General features: G+C 46.2%; 2 protein-coding genes across 3 annotated transcripts; both read left to right on the top strand.

Annotated features, from left to right (window-relative positions):
* Positions 1-272: 272 nt before the first annotated feature.
* Positions 273-4315, top strand: prrg2 (proline rich Gla (G-carboxyglutamic acid) 2). The gene is made up of 7 exons (XM_088356968.1): positions 273-439; positions 504-607; positions 1381-1553; positions 1894-1927; positions 2043-2169; positions 2643-2768; positions 3947-4315. The coding sequence occupies exons 2-7, from the start codon at positions 526-528 to the stop codon at positions 3987-3989; spliced, it is 585 nt and encodes a 194-aa protein (XP_088213094.1). The 5' UTR covers positions 273-439; positions 504-525; the 3' UTR covers positions 3990-4315.
* Positions 4316-4456: 141 nt separating this feature from the next.
* Positions 4457-19672, top strand: prr12b (proline rich 12b). 2 transcript variants are annotated; one of them, XM_088356960.1, is made up of 17 exons: positions 4457-5091; positions 6796-6947; positions 7169-7330; positions 7530-11899; positions 12010-12216; positions 13078-13152; positions 13868-14197; positions 14336-14636; positions 15290-15906; positions 15983-16099; positions 16330-16463; positions 16554-17269; positions 17338-17457; positions 17524-17621; positions 17701-17832; positions 18112-18207; positions 18689-19672. In XM_088356960.1, the coding sequence occupies exons 1-17, from the start codon at positions 5009-5011 to the stop codon at positions 18821-18823; spliced, it is 7845 nt and encodes a 2614-aa protein (XP_088213086.1). In that variant the 5' UTR covers positions 4457-5008; the 3' UTR covers positions 18824-19672. The 2 variants fall into 2 exon arrangements, with proteins under 2 accessions (XP_088213086.1, XP_088213085.1); XM_088356959.1 differs by having other exon boundaries at positions 13868-14636.
* The last annotated feature ends 189 nt before the right edge of the window (positions 19673-19861 follow it).

Below are 19861 nucleotides of genomic sequence, written 5' to 3' on the forward strand. Positions count from 1 at the left end.
GCCACTGGTGGCATGAAGCTGATATGTCTTGTTTCAGATTTATGAAACGTAACCTGATATCACTTTTGTTGTGTTGTGCTGCTAAATAAAATTGAATTCATTTTAGGGATACCAAAGTTGCTAGGTGATGTAGCATCCATTCCCTCCCCCCCCCCCTCAGGAAGTTGATTGACAGAATATGGATGGTGGTCCCATGCTTTGTGTGTGCTTGTGTTGTAGACAGGCAGTGAAACAGACAGGTTTGAAGAGGTCCCGCCCTCGACCTGGTATGTTGTCCAACAGGTTTCGGGATGTGAGCTTGCTTTGGGAAGACGACGCTTGGTGTGTGTGACAGTCTTGACGTTTCAAACTAAAATATCCTAAAGACACTTGTTTGTTAAGTCCCATGTTTTTCTGAGGAGGGAAGGAACACACACTCCCGGAGGAGCCGGATAAGCAGGTAAGCTTGATTGGCTGATGGTGTAATATCAGACATGTTGTCTTTCATTTATTTCCTTTTTCAGGTTCCATGTCGGTTTTCTTTCAATGGCAGCCTTAATGATGTGGATCCCTGTGCTGGTTTTTCTTCAGTTGGTTTACTGCTCGCTCACCTACCGACACCCTTCAGGTAAACCACACCTCTGCTCACTTACTATTTATATAACCATTTTGCTGTCTATGAAGTATGACCGAATAACCTGTAACTTTATGTAAGCTATTAGGAAGGACAATAGGACTGCAATGTTTATTGTTGGTGTCCTGGTTTCATGCATCAGAAACTATGAAGATAGTGAGTCTTATACCGAAGTTAAGTGATAAATTGATCTTAGCCTCTAGCATATTTACTGAATAGGCTTCGTACTCGTAGGCCACACCATTACGAACGCATGTGTTGTAGTTGTGTATTTTAAAAATGATACAAATTATTTTGATAGCGATAATTCAGATTTTCAAATCGTGTCTTAGTTGTAATTATACAGTACCTTGAAAAGGTATTTGTGTACTTTATAAAATGTTCCTACATTTGGCCAACTTACAATTCTAAACCAACGTTGTTGTTTTTTAATTTATGTGATAAAGCAACACAAAGTAGCAGATCATTTTAAAGTATATTGGAAAAGAGACACAATTTTGCATTTGTACTCAGCCTCCTTGGTCTCTCTCGCTCGCTCTCTCTCTCTTTTGCTTTCATTTTCTCTCACTCTTTGTGGAAAAATTGAAAATGTTGAATACATTTCAAGCCATTGTAGAATTTTATTTTATTTTATTTTATTTTACAATGACCCCAACAAAAAAGGATGGATGGACTGCAATCGGACAATGACAAAATGTCACTCTAACAATGCTTATAGTGTACCTTTAAGTTCTGTAGGTCAACTTTTGCCTGTCTGTGTTTTGCAGGGAGTTCACCGTTAGTGGACCAAGAGTCAGCCAATGCCTTCCTGTCTCGCTCACTGCTTTATAACAGCTGGGACTTTGAACTAGTGGTACGGGACGATCTTGAAAGGGAATGTCTGGAGGAGATATGCACATATGAAGAGGCCAGAGAAGTGTTTGAGGATGTCATTCAGACGGTAATACTACTTATGCTGTAACAAAGGTCAAGGAGTACACAAAAGTCAAAATGTATATTTATTGTCACTTTTATATAATACCCTATTTTCATCATTTAGCACATAAAATCAAGCAAATCTCTTAATTCAATTCATTCATGAAGCCCTCAATTCATACATGTAGTATTTTTATTTTTATATTTTGCCAGTTTTGATCCTCCATAGGTGACCAAGTTTGACTTGAACTCTCTGTCGTGTCTTTGTCTCTGGAGGTTGACAAAAGGGAGAAGTCTGTACTGTAATTAGATATTTGTACTTTGTTACTACTTTTCTACTTTGTCTCTTTTATTTCCATCACCAGGATGCGTTTTGGAGCGACTATATCGAAAGCTACGGTAATACTTTGAATTACTTGTTGGAGTATTATTTCTTCTGATTCACATTTCTTTGTATTTCCGTTCAACTCTATTCACAAAAATTGTACCAGTCAAATCCTTTCATGTCTTGCAGCACCAAGCGTGGACGTGTCAGGCCTGGTGGCAGGGATCCTGGCATTATTGGTGTGTGCTGTGATTGCCACTGTGCTGGGTATCTACTTCTACAAGGCCAAGAACAAAGGGGGAAGGAGACCTGTGCAGTAAGTTCACAGCATGTCGCACAACTGTGTCTCTCAGGGAACAAATTGGTGGGGAAGCAATTTGAAGCCACTAGCAGGAGTCGCAATGCAACAGAAAATTGCTCGGATTGCTTTTACCTCATTATCTGACGTCCGTGTGCCACTTGTTGCTAGGCAGAATTCCCCTAAGCCCAATGTAAAATTATAATATATCACTCACTGTACTGTGCTGTCGCCATGGCAACTTGGGATGGAGGCTTCTGCTGCCCCACATGGCAGAATAAAAGATGGGGAGAGATGATGAGAACAAAAAGACATGCGTCATGTCATTTACTCCAAAAAAAAAGAAAAGTTAGCCGTGGTTTGGAATTTGGCAATGTATACGCAGCATTGACATGTTAGAGAATTTACATCCCTACTGTCATACTATTTTCACATCAACTGGCCTGTTAAATGATTCTCTGAACGATTTCCTGCATCTTGTCTCCTTTGAGGATGGCGCTAGATGGCCGTCCAGCCCCAGAGATGGTGCCCCTGGCAACTGCCCCGGGTCTACCAAGTTACAGCGAGGCTCTGAACCGCAGTGGGATACACGATGCCCCACCGCCACCTTATTCAGGGTAAGTCGATGTTTTCTTCATGATAAGTGCAACGTGCTCAATGTACAGCTGGAATGCCAAACTCATTCATTCAATTTAAAATCTCGGTCCAGATTTTAAGAAGTTGAATATTTTATAAAGTACTTTTAGGCCACTGCAGTGAATACAAATATTGTTAACTGCGTTTTTGACCAAGGAGTGGTCAGGGATTGAAGAAGTCGAGCATTGACTTTGCTAGCTGCTGTTAGTTAGTTCATAATTAGTGTAATACATTCCACTGTGAACTGCATTGTCAATGCCAATGACAGCAACACAACATTAGGTGGGTCCAAAAATGTTTTCCTGTGCTCTAGACTGCAAAAATAGGTGAACTGGGGTTGCCATAGCGATGTCTGAGAGGCCCTTCTTGTTATCACAAGCAGGTGTACCACAAAAACCATTTTGGGGCCATTGTTTTAAAGTTGAACCTCTACATATTTTTGCTGTCATAAATAAAGCTTGTACATCTTCCAAATTTGTTCTGCTGCAATTGACTGAAGGCCCTGTCCAGGGGAGTCGATGGTTGCTCTGGAGAAGAAGAAGAAAAAACATCTGTCGAGCTCATTATTCTTTTGAGATGTTTCACAGCATGGAATTAATAGATTCTTTTTGCCATTCAACAAGTATTTCTCTTCCACCTACACAGTGCAGCCTCGTTTTAAAATCGCTGTAACTTGTCCGTATGACAAAAAGCCTTTTTATGATTCCACACCGGTATTTGCGCATTTGTTTCATATCAATATCCACAATACCTGTACAACATCAATCGATGGGATCTTCAGCCTGCATTCAATTGGCAAACGGTCAAATTGCATGCTCAGCCAACATCTGGCAGGAGCACAACAGACAGCCCGCTGACCAAATCACTATTTTATGGTGGCAGCATCATCTTGCAACATCAACATCAATTCAGGCTAATGGCTAGCTATGTTGTTAAATCAGATATGCAGACAGTCAGGCACTCTATGATGATATTTAGGCTATATGAGCTCTATTATTATTAACTATGATAGTATGTCAAAACATATATAATATTCATAAATGAATCATAAATAAAATCATCTAGCTCACTCACTTGCACAAAAACTTAAAGATTTTTTCATGTACTTATTGTCCCGATTTAAAGCTCTCGAAAAGATTTGCCTCTTGTTTGACCACAGGGGGGCGCCATCTGAGTTTGCAAACCCACGAGACAACGAGTGAGCCCTGTCTGAGCCAGCCAGCCAGCCAGCCAGCCAGCCAGAGCTGCTTCAAAGTGGTTGATGCTGGCGCTTGATGATGGTTTGAGTCAAGTTTAAATATTGCATGTTGTATAACGTATTTATAGGCGGAGTTGATAGCCAAACTCAAAATGGACACTTTTGATAGGATGACGTACCATGTTTAGATGAGATGCTCTTAATTGGGTATAAGTGAGGGGTGGGGCTGTTTTTTTTTTTTTTTTTTTTCCCCTCTCCGCATTACTGCTTTGTACTTTCAGTTTGTGTGTATGATGTGGCTGAGTCACAATAAATCCATTAAGATGCTTATATTCGAGGAATTGTACAATTGTAGCCAACTTGTCTGGCTAGTACAGACAAGTACACGCGCGTGCACGTGCTGGCGGGAAGATGTCAACGCGCCATTCTTCTGCACGTTCCAGCATGTGGTTGTCGTTAAAACGGCAGACGAGTGACCATAAAAAAGCGGAGCTTGTTCAGCACAGCCAATTTCTTCCTCAAGGGCCCCCACAATACTACCGAGAGCGCTGCCGTGCGTAACAAATTAATGTGCGTGAGGGAGAGAGAGAGAACTGGAGGAGGGGGACGGAAGAGAAGAATCGTCTTAAAAATGGCGTCTTGTGAAGAAAAGGGGCCAAAATAGCTTTGGTGTGGTGGGCTTGCGTATTGGAGCTGCTGAGGAACGTGGAGCTGAGCGCGGGAGACAATAGACAGTATGGGGAGGAGGTACTCCTGGCTGCTGTGACCCCCTCCTCCTCCGCCTCCTCCACTCGCTCCTTCTCCTCCTCCTCCTCCCTCCATTCCTCCCAGTCTACAGGCTCGTCAAGCAGAGAAATAAACAGAAGCGAGCGCAAAGAGAAGGAAGAGAGGACATTCCTCCCCTCCCCTGTCTCTCTCTCTCTTTCTCTCTCTCTCTCTCTCTCTCCCCCCTACCCCCCCACCCCACTCGTACTATCTGCTGCCCATCTTCATCCAGGCAGCCTCCTTTTTTTTTTCTTTTTCATGGAGAGGAATTATCCTGCAGCCGGCTTCGGAGATCTCGGCTCTGGGACGGGATGGAGTTACGACAGATCGGCCAAAGCAAGGTAAGCGAGGTGATTTGGGGGGCGTGTGGGGGGGGACCCCTGCATTCAGCCAGGCGGGCTCAATGCACGGTGCTCGCCACTCAGGTACAGTCAGGCGTATTGTCATCAAACTGGGGTAGGGGGTGGGGGCGTCTTTAAAATGCGATGGAAGGTTAATAGTGACAGTACGGGGAATCGCGTTGAGGGGCGGGCGGGGGTGTAAAAAAAAAAAGGGGGGGCTTCATTTATTTCAATGGAGACATGTGGAAGAATGACAGATGACATCTGGCTCCATACGCGGGGGCTGCATTGTTATCCATCACCTCTGCAGCTTTGTCTTCCTTAAGACAACACACGCGTGACAGGACAGGAGAGGAGACACTTGAAGCTCCGGGAGGGGGGGGGGGGGGGGGCATGCTTCACTGCTTCTCTCTCGTCTGGACAACTATTTGCACATATTCAACAGACAAGTGCAAACGGCTCCGGAATATATTTCCTCAGCAAAATTGACGGAGAGAGAGAGCATTGTTTTCAAATGACAAAACACCTCCTCCTCCAATGTTGTACTGCTAAATCTGACGTTTCCCCGATTAGTAAACAATGCTTTGCAATCACGTCACGTGACTGACGAACGTGCCCTCGTTCTGTCGCCGGATTAAGCGTCAGCTAATTAGATGCAATGCCTTCCGCAAGTTGCGTTTCGTCGCCCGGCAAGTTGTCCTTCGTGGCTTACTTGGCTGATTGTGCACACATGTTGGTGAGCGTGTGCCAATGCAGCACGCTGACAGCCTGCCTCCACGCATTCTTCCAGTGCTTGCTCGGATCCGAGACCGGAGCCCCGCTTAGCGATCGGGCTAAAGATCTAGCAAACAGTCGTTTTACGTTGACACCATTCAGCACTGAACTACAGTTGCACCCAGCCCAACTTACTTCTCCCGCCAATAAATGATTCATTGAGTCGATTTTCTTTCCACGCCAATGCAGCCAGTGTGCTGGAATGAAGCGCGCGCGCGCGCGCGGCCTGGAAACCTCACTGAATTCAGTCGAGCTGCTGTTAGCTTCGCTGCTTCACGTTAGCGGTCGCCTTGACAACCTCCAACCATGACCAACCATCGCTCCTCCGTCAGATTCTTTGGCGAGCTGTCTGTGGAAAAATGCTGCGTGCATGAGCATTCCATATTTATGCATGTCTGTGATGCAGGATAAACTGGCAATAGGAGAGCTAAAAGCAATAAATGGCTTACAGAATTAAATGGAACTTCCCTGCCATTGTTGCAAAAAAAAGATTATATTTTGGTTAAGACATATCAGCATCCAACACACCAAATTAATAACAAGGAACATAATACAGTACAAACAACCATGAGAAATGCATAGCTATTTTTTATTATCATTTTTTAAAAATAATTTCTGCAATTGCCACGATCGATGACTCATCAAGTGTGAAATTATAACTATGTACAGTAATGTATTTTCACCTACCCATGCCAGTGATTCATACTGATAGAATAATTAAATACTCCAGCACAGTACATGATAAAACTAAATTACTTCTTTGTGACGTTTTTGTTTAGAGTTGTGGTTTTTGTAATGTAAAATATGCTCCCTGACTCAATATTTGGGGAAACATCGGTTTAGTTATTATAGATTATATTATTTTTACATTACTCCCCCCCCCCCCCCCATGTATTTTCTAAAAGAACTTAATGTTGATCACGTTTTCAGCCTCATGTACGGGAGTGCCGGCTCATCACACCCCGACTCCGAGCTGCTCCACCGGCAAGCCTATGGTACCCCGCACCCCCTCCAGAGTTATGCAACCAATCACCACCCGGGAGGCTCCAGACAGGGTGGGGCCTGGGGTGGACGCACATTGGGTAAGGAAAAAGATAGCATCAATTAAAAAAAGTTTGGAGATCTATCCAACTGATCAATCCCCTTTTGGAAAGACAGTGGCATGTGGTGATTACAGTTTTGAATCCCCCCCCCCCTCTTTGATTCACATTTTGTTAAATAATGTATATTAATATCTGACTTCAAATATTAAACGTTTGATCAAATTGAAATTGAAAACATGACATGTGCGCTTTGTTGCCAGGCCTTTCAGGTCTATTTGATGCCAGTCTCCACCACTCGGGCCCCTCGGGTCCCGATCCATCCGTCATGAATCTGATTTCAGCTTTAGATTCCCGTGGTCCCCAGCCCCCACCCTCTGCTTCTTCCCTCCTCACGCAATTTCGTACTCCCTCTTGGCAGACTGGTAAGTGTCAGCATGTTAGGGGAATCCTAGTTTAATGGAAACACAAGTGAAATACTGCAGGATTGTAAATAATCATTTCAAAAGATGAATCGTCAGTGGTTAAAATGACCCCATTTGAACTTTCCCCAATGTAGTGAATCTTGAAGCATGACTCGTAGTAACTGACCATATCCATTGAATGTCCGTTTGTGTCCTTTAGCAATGCACACACCGGCCCCAACAGAGCTCTTTATTTCAGGAGCTCTTCCGGGTTCCGGCTCCTTCCCCTCCTCTTCAGCCCTTTCCGCATACCAGCATCCTGGCTCTTTTTCTGGACGCTCCTTCACTCCTTCATTATCCCTCCAGGACACCCCCACCTTTAGTCCAAGTTCCAATGGTTTGTTGTCCCCTCACGATCCCCTGCTGCACATTAAAACCTCCTCCCAGTCCAGCTTGGGATTTGATCGCCTGCTGTCTTCCCAGAGTAGCGCCTACCGGAGCTCGCAGGAGCTAGCGCCAATGGCGCAAAACCATGCCCCGCCCAACTCCTCCGGTTGCCACCTACCCCCTCCCCAGTTTAACCTCCTGTCCTCCCAACTTCACAACCAGTCCTCTCAGCTCTATAATGCCTCCATGTTTTCATCTACTCCAGCCCTGATACCCACAACCCCTCCACAGCCACTTCCTCCACACGAGAGGGCAATTCCCCGTCAAGATACCGTTATAAAACATTACCAACGTTCCTCCCCGGCTCATTCCACTCCACTCCCACTCCAGCAATATCTCAGTTGCGGCGGCTCAATGGGCTTTCAGCAAATGCCGAGCCAACACCGTCATGCCGGTATGCCCTGTAGTTCCTTAGAGGAGCACAGTCCACCATCAGATCCCAAACCCTCATTACAGTCCGAGTCACAACCGTATCAACCCAGTATTCAAACACCCTACGCCTCTTCTTCCTCCAGCTTGGCCTCCTCCTCCTTATCTGGGTCGAAAGAAAACAAGAGCTCCGCAAGTGGCAACTCCTCATCAAATTCAACATCATCTTCATCGCGAACCTCACAGACCCCGCCGACGGCTTCGTCCAGCACCTCTTCATCATCTTCAAACCCCAAAACAAGCACCGGCACCTTGTCCGCTCCCTCTCGTCAGCAGCCCCCACCTCAACCGGTACCGGTACCACCCCCTTTGCCGGTGGTGTCATCAGCCCAGTCAGCTCCCAAAGCCCGCCTCTCAGCTTACGGTTCTCCACCAGGCTCTAAATCTAGCACAAGTCTACCGGGCCAGACCCCTCCCCAGCAACAAGCCCAGTCATACTCTCCTAACCAGCCAGCATCGACTCACATGTCTCAGTCTTGCGCTAGCTTTGGTTCTCCGAATCCAAGAGACATCAGTTCTGGAGCAGGAGGGAATGGAGGGAAGGCTTACACTGATTTAAGCTCAGGCGGACGCTCATTCTCAGCAGAAATTGTCTTTGGAGACTCAAGCTTTAGTTCAGCTTCTCACAGAAGAGCAGAAAGTCCTACTTTAGGGTATGGAAATGCTGCAGGATCAACAGGAAGTGGTGCATCTGGAGTTTCCTCACTTGATACTGGACTTGGATCTGCAGGTTCCGGAAGCGGGGTTGCCAGTGCCGCCAGTGGAGGCAGCAATTCGTACCACTTGAATGAGTCCAGTCCCGCACCTTCTATCAGTTCTACTGTGCCCCACCCCGGGTTGCACTCTCCTGCTTCTGCACGACCCGCACAATCCCCTGGAAGTTCAGGAGCCAGCAAATACCTACCCTCCATGCTCTCACCTCCATTCATGGCGTCGTCCCATCACATGAACGAAACACACCAACAGCCGTACCACTCAACTCCGCCCAAACCAAAAACACAGAGCAACATGCTCGGAGGCGAGCGCTCCCAAGAGGAGGAAGATGACGATTTCCTCATCCAGCAATTACTCCACACTCAAAGTTCAACTTCTCATTCTGCACAGCATCATCAAGCGTCTATGCACAGATCCCAACTCCCATTATCTGAAGACACAGACGCTAAGGGAGTGACTTATGACATGAACAAGATCTCCGAGGAGCGTTACCACCTTCACAGTGTCATTCGTACAAATAGCGCTGGCACTCCGGACCCCGAAACATCTATGAGTGAAGTAACAAGTGGGTTGAGTAGTCAATTGGAAATATCACAGAAGAAGCAACAACAGACCAAGTCGGACTTACCGAAATCCACTTCCGAAGGGGTCGCGGACTCTCTTTCCCATACTAACCACTCGCATCAATCAGAACACGACTCCCTGGGTTCCGTTGGTCATTACGCAAGAGGGGACCCCTACACGCAGCACCCGCATTCCCACCATATCTCCCACCTGTCACCCCATTCTCAAAGCCAACAACAGCTCTCTCAACCCCCCCATCAGTCTCAGCAAAACCATCCTCACTCGCATCCTCACATGGAGTTAAAAAAGGCTTCAGATCGGACAGATAGTTCCTACTTGTGCAATACACCAGATGTGCGACAAAATCAGGCTTCACACCAGATGATGAACTCGCCGCCGGATTGTCCTCAGCAAACTCAGATGTTGCATTCTGTCATGTCGCGGACTAAAATGGACCCCCAGCAAGCACAGCAGCAACATCCCTTGAGCCAGCAAGATATGATGGGATCATCTCGAGGAGCAGGGCTGGCAGGGGTGGAGTCCCATACGCAGAATCAATCCTCACAGTTGCAACTCCAGCTACAGAATCAGAGTTTGGATACACGCTATAGCCTGGGAGCACCGAGAGAGCAAAGCCGAATCAACCAGAACTCCACGCTAGAGATGATGGACCAGCGTCTTTCGCAGTCAAGGAGCAGAGATGGTGGAGGCTCTCTGGCGTTGGATAGACACGGCATCAGGATTGGTGCAGAAGGTGACGTTGTTGCTGGGGAAAGACATAGACAACAGCACAGTCTGTCATCCCACCACCATCCTCAACAGACAGAGCTTCATGGCTTCCTGTCGGAACCAGACATGGGTTTACCCAGCACCTCTCATTTCCACCATGTCAACCAATCTCAGAGCCACCCACACCATCAACACCAAGCGCACGGTCACCATCAACTTTCCCATTTAGCTCATCCGCAGGCACATCGGATGGCAGCAAACGTAGGAACCCCCCAACAACTGCAACAGTCCCAACCGAGAGAGACGGAAAACCATCTGTCGCACACCCAGATGGAGACACTTAAGCAACATCAGTATGACACCGTGAGCCCTGGTGGAAAAACAAGACTGAATCCAAATCAGCAACAGGAGCAGTTTACGTCTTTAACGTCAATCTGCTTTTCAGACTCGCTCTTAAATGATGAAGACAGGACTTTCTTTCCAGGAATGGATGACATGTTTTGCTCAGCAAACTATAAGTCCAGTTGTGCTGGAAATTCAGTGACTGGACAGACTTCTCAAGAGGACGTTACCCAAGCTCGTGGGCAAGAGGGCATGGATGTCCTAAAAACAGGAGACGGTGGACAACGTTACGGTCTGGTGGCTCATCACGGAGATCAAGGCTACGGACAATATTGTCACGGTCTCTCCGGATCTGGAAATACAAATCTGAATTTAGACCTTGACTCCATGAAGACCCACGATCTGCCCTCAACTGTGAATACCGATCAACTCGGCCTTATCCAGACGCAAACTCCTGCTATGGGATTGAATCCATCTGCTCAAGACAAAATGACTGGATCTGTGGATGTCGTCGGCGGTTCGAGCAATCCTGGTATGACCTCGGCCATCTTTTGTTCATCCCGACCTAAAAAAATGCTAAAAACCAGCAGCTCCTTTCATTTGCTGAAACAGCGGCGTGAGCCCCAAACTCTTACAAAGAAAAACTACGCGCAAGAGTATGAATTTGAAGACGATGAAGATAAAGCCGACGGTCCGGCTGATATACGTCTAAACAGTCGACGCCTTCCCGATCTTCTCCCTGACTTGGTTTCTAGTTGTCGAAAGTCTAGCGGTACGCCCGGAGTCGGCGGGCTCAGTCCGCTGATGACTGACATGGACTTCTGCCACCCGTCCAGTTATTCTTCCCTCGGGCATTCTCAAGCACTCCTCCCCCAGGACGGCCCAAAGAAAAGAGGGAGGAAACCGACCAAACCCAAACGTGAAGGCCCTCCTCGCCCTAGAGGAAGACCACGAATACGCCCTCTTCCGGAGCCTTCTTACTGCCGAGGCCTGATGGGATCAGCGGCTGGAGAAAGTCGACGGGGTCGCGGGAGGGGGAGGGGTCGAGGTAGGAGGGAGGAAGGACACGTGGAAATTCATCAAGATATGAATAAAGCCCGCAGCCTCCCGTATCAGCATCAACAGCAGCAGCAGCAGCAGCAGCAGCAGCAGCAGCACTTCAGCCATGCGCAGCATCTCCAACAGCATCCACACGAACATCACGGACAACAGCTGGACCACCACCATCTATCGCAACATCTTTTGCATCATCACGTGCCCCCCTCCCACCACCCGATACATCACCAACCACAGCAACACAATTACCAACAACATATGCAGCAGCCGGCCCAACAGCTGCAACAAGATCCAGGCAGCCCTGTCAAGGTAGAGTGAAAATCACATTTGGATTTTACGAACGATGACGTGTCAAATAAGACAAAATCCTTTTCCATTAGATGTCTGACTTGAAGTTCTATCGGGGATGTGTCTTTCAGGTCGCTCTCCTGGGTTCCGCCATGCCCCCATCAGAATCGTTGCTGAGGACCGATTCACTGTCCAGCACCGATCCAGCTCTGTCTGACGGATCCATGGGGTCAGCGCCATCACTGGGCCCCAGTCCTGGACCCAGTGCCAATATTGACAACAGCAGAAATGAAATAAGTCAGACGCGGGACAAGATGCATCATGAGAATTCCGGAGAGGTATCGACATCAACGCCAATTCAATGCATGCGATTGATTGATTCTCTGAAAAGATCATGTGGATGACGACAATACGGGTTTTACTATCCAGATTTGAATGGACTGGCTCTGTGCAATGTGTGACCAAAGCTGAGAGTTTCTCATCTCCTCTGTCAAATTATTCACAACAGCTTGAGGGCGAATCAGGCGGCTTTTTCACAGAGGAGTGGCAAAATGACAAAAAAAAAAAAAAAAAGCGGGCTATGGTTGAAAAAAATTGGCTAAACAGTGATTTTTTTTTCTATTAAAAATGAAGACCTGAGAATCAGAAATATTTGATGCGTGTTAAAAAGCATAAATTTTTCTATACGTTCTCATTTCATTCACTATGTAGTCAATTATAGGCCCTTTTTTTATAAGCTATAAAATAGCTAGCGGTCACGTTATGTAATTTAATTCGAGAAATAAAATAGTCTGATTAAAAAATGTCTCGCTATTCTGGTCTGGGGATATAATGTGGTATTGCGATTTAAATAGGGATTTATCTCTTTTACAGTTTGAACATTAAATGTGTGATCTATATTTTGGCTGCAAGAAAGCACCTTCTGTCCAACTCCTTTACAGTTATGTGATTGTATTTGGAGATATGCTCTCATTGTGGCGACTTGGTAACCATGGTTATACTGCTGATTTTTTTTTTTTGTAGGTGCTGCTTTGGAGGGTTGGAGGTTTCCCCCCCCCCCGCCCCTCTCAAATCTGTAGTCCTGCAATTTTAGAATGATAGAGCACAACCTTAACAATTGAGTAGTGAAGCATCTAGTGATTTTAGCTCAAGAATGCCACCAAACATTTACATTTTTTGTTTTTCTGATTACAACACAGATTACGTGGAAGAAAGAAATTGAAGATCCGTTGAACCCCGAAGCCTGGGGCGCTATGCAGAAACTCTCCAATTCTGTAAGTTGCATTGCATGAAGACAAGCCAAGCCAAGCCTTTATCTCGTAACGCTTTTAAAACAGCATGCATTGCATGTTTTCATTTGTGCCATCAATGACTTTCGATTGGAAAGGGAAGAATACACAAATGTGCAACATTCTGTGCTGTTTTCTGATCATCGGATTTGGGGGGAAAAGGAAGGTTTGAGCTGACTGACAGCCAGTTCTCTCTGACTGACAAAAGAGAGGAGAGAGATCACTGTTACCAGGGCAGCCGTTGCCATGGTTACTGTATTTTTTTTTCTTCAAGTGCAGGATCCATGCTGCCACCTGCTGTCTCTCAAGCCTTACTACCAAGAAGGCAACAAACTGAATGTTCTTCCTTGATTTCATTTACATTTGAATGATACAATTGGGACAGCTTAAAATACGTTTATGGACATTTTTGAAACAGTGGCAATGATGAGGATCCATGTGTTCAGTCACTATCATGGCTAGGGGAATTATTTTGTTTCGTTTTCTTAAAAGATTTTTTTATGAATGGAATAAATATTTTTTTTTGTCTTGTTAGCACCTAAACGCATGCTCCTCCACTATATGTCCAAAGTCGTTGTTTGAGGCTGAATATAAGACTTTGACTGGTAGGTGCAGTCTTGGAGAAAAAAGAAAAAAAAAACAGGAAAAAAATATGTACTATGTACGTACTAGTCATTTAATCTCTATTCTTTTTTTTCAGGTGGACGAGAAAGCATTTGACTTTAAACCTGGCTTCATGTCATCTTTTTTGGACTTCTTGAAGACGGGCAAAAAACAGCCAGGCCTCCAACTGGTAGATGACAGGTGTGAAGAGGAAAGCATGGACACGTGTTCCTCTCTGAAAGGTGGGATCAGACCCATAACTCCCACACCGCCACTATCGCCGCAGCAGCCGTTCGGCGAGGAGAGGGCAGGCGAGGGGGTGGACTTAGCTCTCGGTAGTTGCCCCAGTCCTTGTAAACCTCTGGATGACGAACTGAAAGAGAACCTGGAGGCCCTGCCGTCCTTCTCCTCTGACGAAGAAGACTCGGTCAGTAAAAACCAAGACTTGCAGAAAAGCATCTCGTCTGCCATCTCCGCCCTTTATGACACTCCTCACTCTCTGGCTGCCGCTATGGCCTCTGCTATGGTGAAAGTACCTTCGACTATCTCTCCCCCAACCCCGCAGGAGCCCGCGCTCAGCCCCTTGCCTCCCGCCATTCCTCCCCTGGTCACCGCTATGGCTAACGGTGAAGCGGGAATGCTCACGTACAATCAACTTCACGCGCCAGAGGAGAACCATTTCGTCTCCTCGCAGTCCAACAGAGAAGAGGAAGAGGAGAGCCAAAGTGAGACAACAGGAGAACACAGGGAGGAGGAAGAAGGGGGAGGAGGGGAAACTACCACCGAGGAAGCTCTGGAAGAGCTGAAGGTGAAGAAAGAGGACAGAGCATCTGAAAGGCAGAGGTCAGAGGCTTCCAAAGTTGAAGGTAATACCGTCGTCTTGACTTTTTTTTTTTTTTTCTTCTCATGGATGTTTAACGGAAGGTCTTCAAATGTCAATCCTTAGATGATTCTGGACTCGCTTGTAGGACTAAATCTAATTTGGAGCGTAATTGGTTCTCTTTGTTCAGAATGGCATGGTCATCTGCTCTCAAATCATTTTGGCTTAGCAGGTGGCGGAACATTCACGAGGGTTTGTCAGCTTTGCCAAAAACTTTCATCACTGATGAGGAAAACCCTCAGAAGCAGACCATTAAGATCATCTGCCAAGTCACTTGCTACTGACCATGTGTCCACGCTGTTGTACAAAGGGAGTTGCAAATTGGGTTCAATTTTTAGATTAATATATCTTATCCCCCCTACCAATTCCATATCCCAATTTTTATCTCCCCCCCATTTTTTATGGAAAATTTAATATTTAATATGGCTGTTTTGGGTTTCAGCAGCACCAAAGTATTTCTTTTCTTCCACTGAATTTCAATGAGCATCAATGATATGCGGAGTTACTCCTCAAATAATTGATATCAAAATGTATAGTCCAGCCCTTTCATTCCGCATTCCCTAGCTGAAGGTGAAGCTGATTCCCCCCCCCCCCCCCCCCCCCCCCCTCCTCCTCCTCTTCCTCTTTCCTGTGTTCCAGATTCCTCATCAGGCCCGTCGCTCGCTCCGGCTCCACTGTCAGCATCAGCCTCTGTTTCTCCTTCACCACCCACCTACTCTTCACCCTCGCCGCTCCCTCCCGCGCGTCTGTCTGTCTCCGCAAAATCCCCGGCGCCGATCCAGCAGGATGAAGAGGTGGATCCTTCTTCTCCTCCCTGTAAACAGCAGCAGCAGCAGGTTTCCTACCAAGCAGCTCCAACTGCGGGCACCTCGCCACCCCCCTCCACCTCCCCTCCCGCCTTCCCATCCCCGCCTCTCTCCAACCTTCCTCAGAGCCACTCCATCGCCCCTCCGTCCACCACGCCCCCCCCATCGTGCTCAGACCAGGACCAAGAACCCGAAGCTGGGCAGGCTTCTCCCTCCTCCTCTTCTTCGTCTTCTTCACCATCCGTTTCTTCGTCGGCACCTCCGTCCCCACCCACCCCAGAAGAAGCCCCGGCGTCCCAGCGACTCACCGCCTTGCACCTGGCCAAGAAACAGGCCGACGCTGCCATCGCAGGGGAAAGCGAGGCGGAAGACAGCGAGAGCGGAGGCGAGGGAATCTTCCGCGAACGGGATGAGTTTGTTATCCGAACAGAGGACATCGGGACACTCAAGGTGAGTTCCTCCTTGGCTCACGGGAAGGATTAATAACCAGCCATAAATAGCACACTTGGTTTGTTTCCGTCATCAGATGGCTTTGCAGACGGGTCGGGAGCCGCCGCCAATCTGGAGAGTGCAGAAAGCCTTGCTCCAAAAATTCAGCCCGGAGATCAAGGATGGTCAAAGGCAGTTCTGCGCAACCAGTAATGTGAGTTTTGTCGTACACGAAATGCTATTGGATTGTGCTGCCCCCAAAAGAGACTTGAAGGAAAACGAAAATCCAACGAGCACACCGAACAAATCCATGCTCATGTGATACTGACTTATGTGCCTCACCTGTAAATTATTTTCCATTTGAAAATCTTTTAAAGGTGAGAAAGGTCATGGCACCAGTTAAGCCCTTAAGTTTGTTCTTCTTCTAAATGTCTCTTCCCACAGTATCTGGGTTATTTTGGTGACGCTAAAATGCGATACCAGCGTTTGTATGTGAAGTTCCTGGAGAATGTCAACAAGAAAGACTATGTCCGAGTGTGTTCCAGAAAGCCATGGCACAGAACTGGTCTGACTTTGAGGTAAGTCAGGTGCTCCCACCGCAGAAGACTACAAATGGTCTACAAATGGTCTGGGTCGGCTCGTTCAGCTTGTTCTTTTCTTCCAAACAGGCGGCAAACGCTCCCAAAACAACTGCCCACCCCGCCGCGAGTGGAGAGAGACGACAGGGACAAGGAGAGACCCAAAGAGAAGGAGCTGAAGGACAAGAAAGAGCGGGACCAACGGGAGAAAGCCGAGAAGGAGCAAAAGGAACGAGAGCGCAAGGAAAAATTGGAGAGGGAGAAGCAGGAGAGGGAGCAGAGAGAAAGGCACAGGAAAGAAAAGGAGACTGAGCAACATGAAGACAACCATAGGGCGAAAGAACAAGACAAAGCAGCGCCCCTCAAATGGCAGAGTCAGCAGAGAGAAGAAAAGGACAAGGAGACGACACAACCCGAGCGGGAACACAAAGAGAGAGAAAAGTGGAGCAGGGAACTCAGAGAGAGGGAGGAACAAGACAGGAAGCGACAAGAGGAAAAGGACAAACCGGGGAAGGATCGCCTTCAAGCCAAAGAGAGAGTCGCCGAAAAGGACAGACAAAAATCTGAGAAAGAAAAGGACTTGGTCAGAGGCATCGCAGCCAGGGAGGTGCTGGAGGTCAGGAGAGGTCAAGTTCAGTGCGTCAAGGAGGAAAACAGAGGAGTTGACAAGAAGATGGTGCGCCACGCCAGAGGCAAGAGCACACTGGACAAGACGGAGGCTCCTCCCAAGAAGAGGAAGAAGTGGATGAAGGAGTTGCCGTCCTCCTCCTCCGAATCGGATTCGTCTCTCCCCAGTGAAGACGAAGGTCGGTATCAGCGGGCGGGCAAACATCACAATGTCCGTGAGCTCAGCGAGAGTTCTTTGCGTTTTCAGGTCCTCTGCGCGTTGGACTCAATAGCCGGGCCATGAGAGAGATGTTTCGGAGCTACGTGGAGATGTTGGTCAGCACGGCGCTGGATCCGGACATGATCCAAGCCCTGGAGGACACCGACGGTGAGAACTGACATACTACTACTCATAAAATGGATCCAGGTTTCTAAAAGATGTTTTGTTTCTTAGATGAGTTATACTTGCCACCCATGAGGAAGATTGACAGTCTGCTGAATGAGCAGAAAAAAAGATTGTTGAGGAGAGTCAGCATGAGTGCTCAGCACCAGGTAAGGCAGAAACAGCAGGAGGTGCTTCAAATAGAAGTTACATTTCTTTCCTGCTTTGTTTGTCTCCCTTGCTCACTAGGAGGCTCTTCATATATTTCCTAAAATGACAGCAGACCCGCTGGAATCTGGAAGTGTCAAAGTTCGACTTGGTGGCGAGGGTTACAACCGCAAAACTCTCAACCGTTGCAAGAGGAGCATTCCTAAGCAACAAGTAAGTGCTGCCGCTGCTGCTGCTGCTGCTGTTGCCATGACAACATCATCTTATACGTTCAGGGAAGGATTCTTGGATTTTTTTTTGTGTGTGTACATTGAGGATAACGAGACAGAAAGCGTATTGTGTTAAATGATGTCAATTTGTTTATTCGCATTGTATTCCAAACACCCTTTTTGTGTTACTTTATACACGACCAATATCAAGTCGCAATTTGACTTTGCCTCAAATTCTTATTAAAAAAAAAATCCCTCTTTTTTTTTTTAAATTCCTTTTCAGGATTTGAAGCTCTCCATGGAAACATGCCGTATCTACAGTCTGTATCATTCCCTTCACCACTACAAGTACCACACCTTTCTCCATTGCAAGAAGGAGGTAAGACTGCTGTTTTGTGCTCAAATACGAAGAGCTAGTCCCATCTCATCTCATTCCAGTTGCCCTTTTTCACAAGTTTAAACTGAAACCTTGTTACCATACAGAGTCACAATTTAGTGTAAAAAAAAAAAAAAAAGTCTGCGTACAAATCAATTGTTATTTTCTCAAGAAGGAGAAAAATGTCTGTTTCCCAGATATGAACGTGCTTTGGTTCGGGATGTGCGTATCAACTCCAAAACAAAAGCGAAAGGCTTTTGTGCGCATGCTAAGAGTATGTCATTATCTACAGAGTATTGTGCTGAAAAGACCACTGTGCCAGAAAGAAGCCATTACTCCAAAACAAACACATTACACAAAGGGAGAAAGACTATCATTTTGAAAAACATATCCTGTGGGCTGCAAAACAAAAATTAAAACGCTTCGATAGATAGATAGATGGAATGAGAGGTAATCATATGTTGAAAATACCTTTTGTGCGTAGACGGACAGCATCGAGCAGGCTGCAGACGACCCGGGCCAGGAGGAGGTGGTGCAGCAGTGCATGGCCAACCAGAGCTGGCTTGAGAGGCTTTTTAATTCCTTCATGGAGTTGCTCAGCCTCAGTGGCAAAGCCTGAATAAAAACATCTGTATGGACCTGCAACATGTCCAGACAGAACTCTGGACAACTCTCACTATGGGCAGAAGAAAGCCACTGTTGATATATTTGAAGAAGGTTTCATTCAAAGATGATTATTTCAAGAAAAAAAAAGACCAGGTAAGAATTTTTGGAAGCGATTGCGAAGGATGTTTGGCGAGAATTCGGTCAGCCACTACGCCGCATGGAAAAGAATGAAGGCCAAACAAAAGATAAAAACACAGTCGTTGCTATTGATAACCATGGTTTGTATCATTTATACAATGACATTTTTCAAAAAAAGAAAGGATCATCCTAAAGGGTTTGATGGCTGTAAATAATTTTGGGGATATGTTTTAAATGGGTATAGAAAAAAAAAAATGGCCCACCTGTAGTGCTTTCTTCTTTCTCTCAGACCTACACAGATAAAACGAAGTGACTATGTAATAGTCTCCTTGTTTCTACCTGCCTCTGTCTGAAAGCGGTTGAGATTCAGGGGTAATGTATTTCAAATAACTTCTATTATTTTTTTTGGGGTGTGTGTTTGTTCTTCAAAAGACAACCACAAAGAGGTTTTATTCCAGTAAAAAGAAAAAAAATCAACTTTCTTAAAGGAAGTGTGACATGAAACGATCCAAACGCCTAAATGTCCGTTGTTAATGTGCGTCCTTTTTATCTGTTTGTTGTTGATTGATATTTGCCATCATTTGACCTCTCGGAAGGTTATTCTTGCAGAGCATATTGTTATGATGTGTAAATAGTGTACAGCTTCTTCATTCTCCGCTTCCAACTTCTTCTGTACATGAAATTCCTGTATTTGACAAACGTAAATAAAACACTTCGAATGACAGGTAAGAATGCTTCATTATCTCCATTGCTCAGTGTGTTCAGCCGATTTTTTTTGGTTGCAATTTTGTTTCTTTAGATACGACTACCTTAAGCTTAATAGCACTGGTTTCTCTAAGCAGGGAATATTGAACACAAACGGTGGAGCAACACATGTAATAATATTCACAGGCATTTATTCTTTTATTGCCTG

This window comes from Syngnathus floridae, chromosome 17 (genome assembly GCF_059516105.1).
Source record: "Syngnathus floridae isolate MCC-2025c chromosome 17, RoL_Sflo_1.0, whole genome shotgun sequence".
In the NCBI taxonomy this organism is placed as follows: Eukaryota; Metazoa; Chordata; class Actinopteri; order Syngnathiformes; family Syngnathidae; genus Syngnathus; species Syngnathus floridae.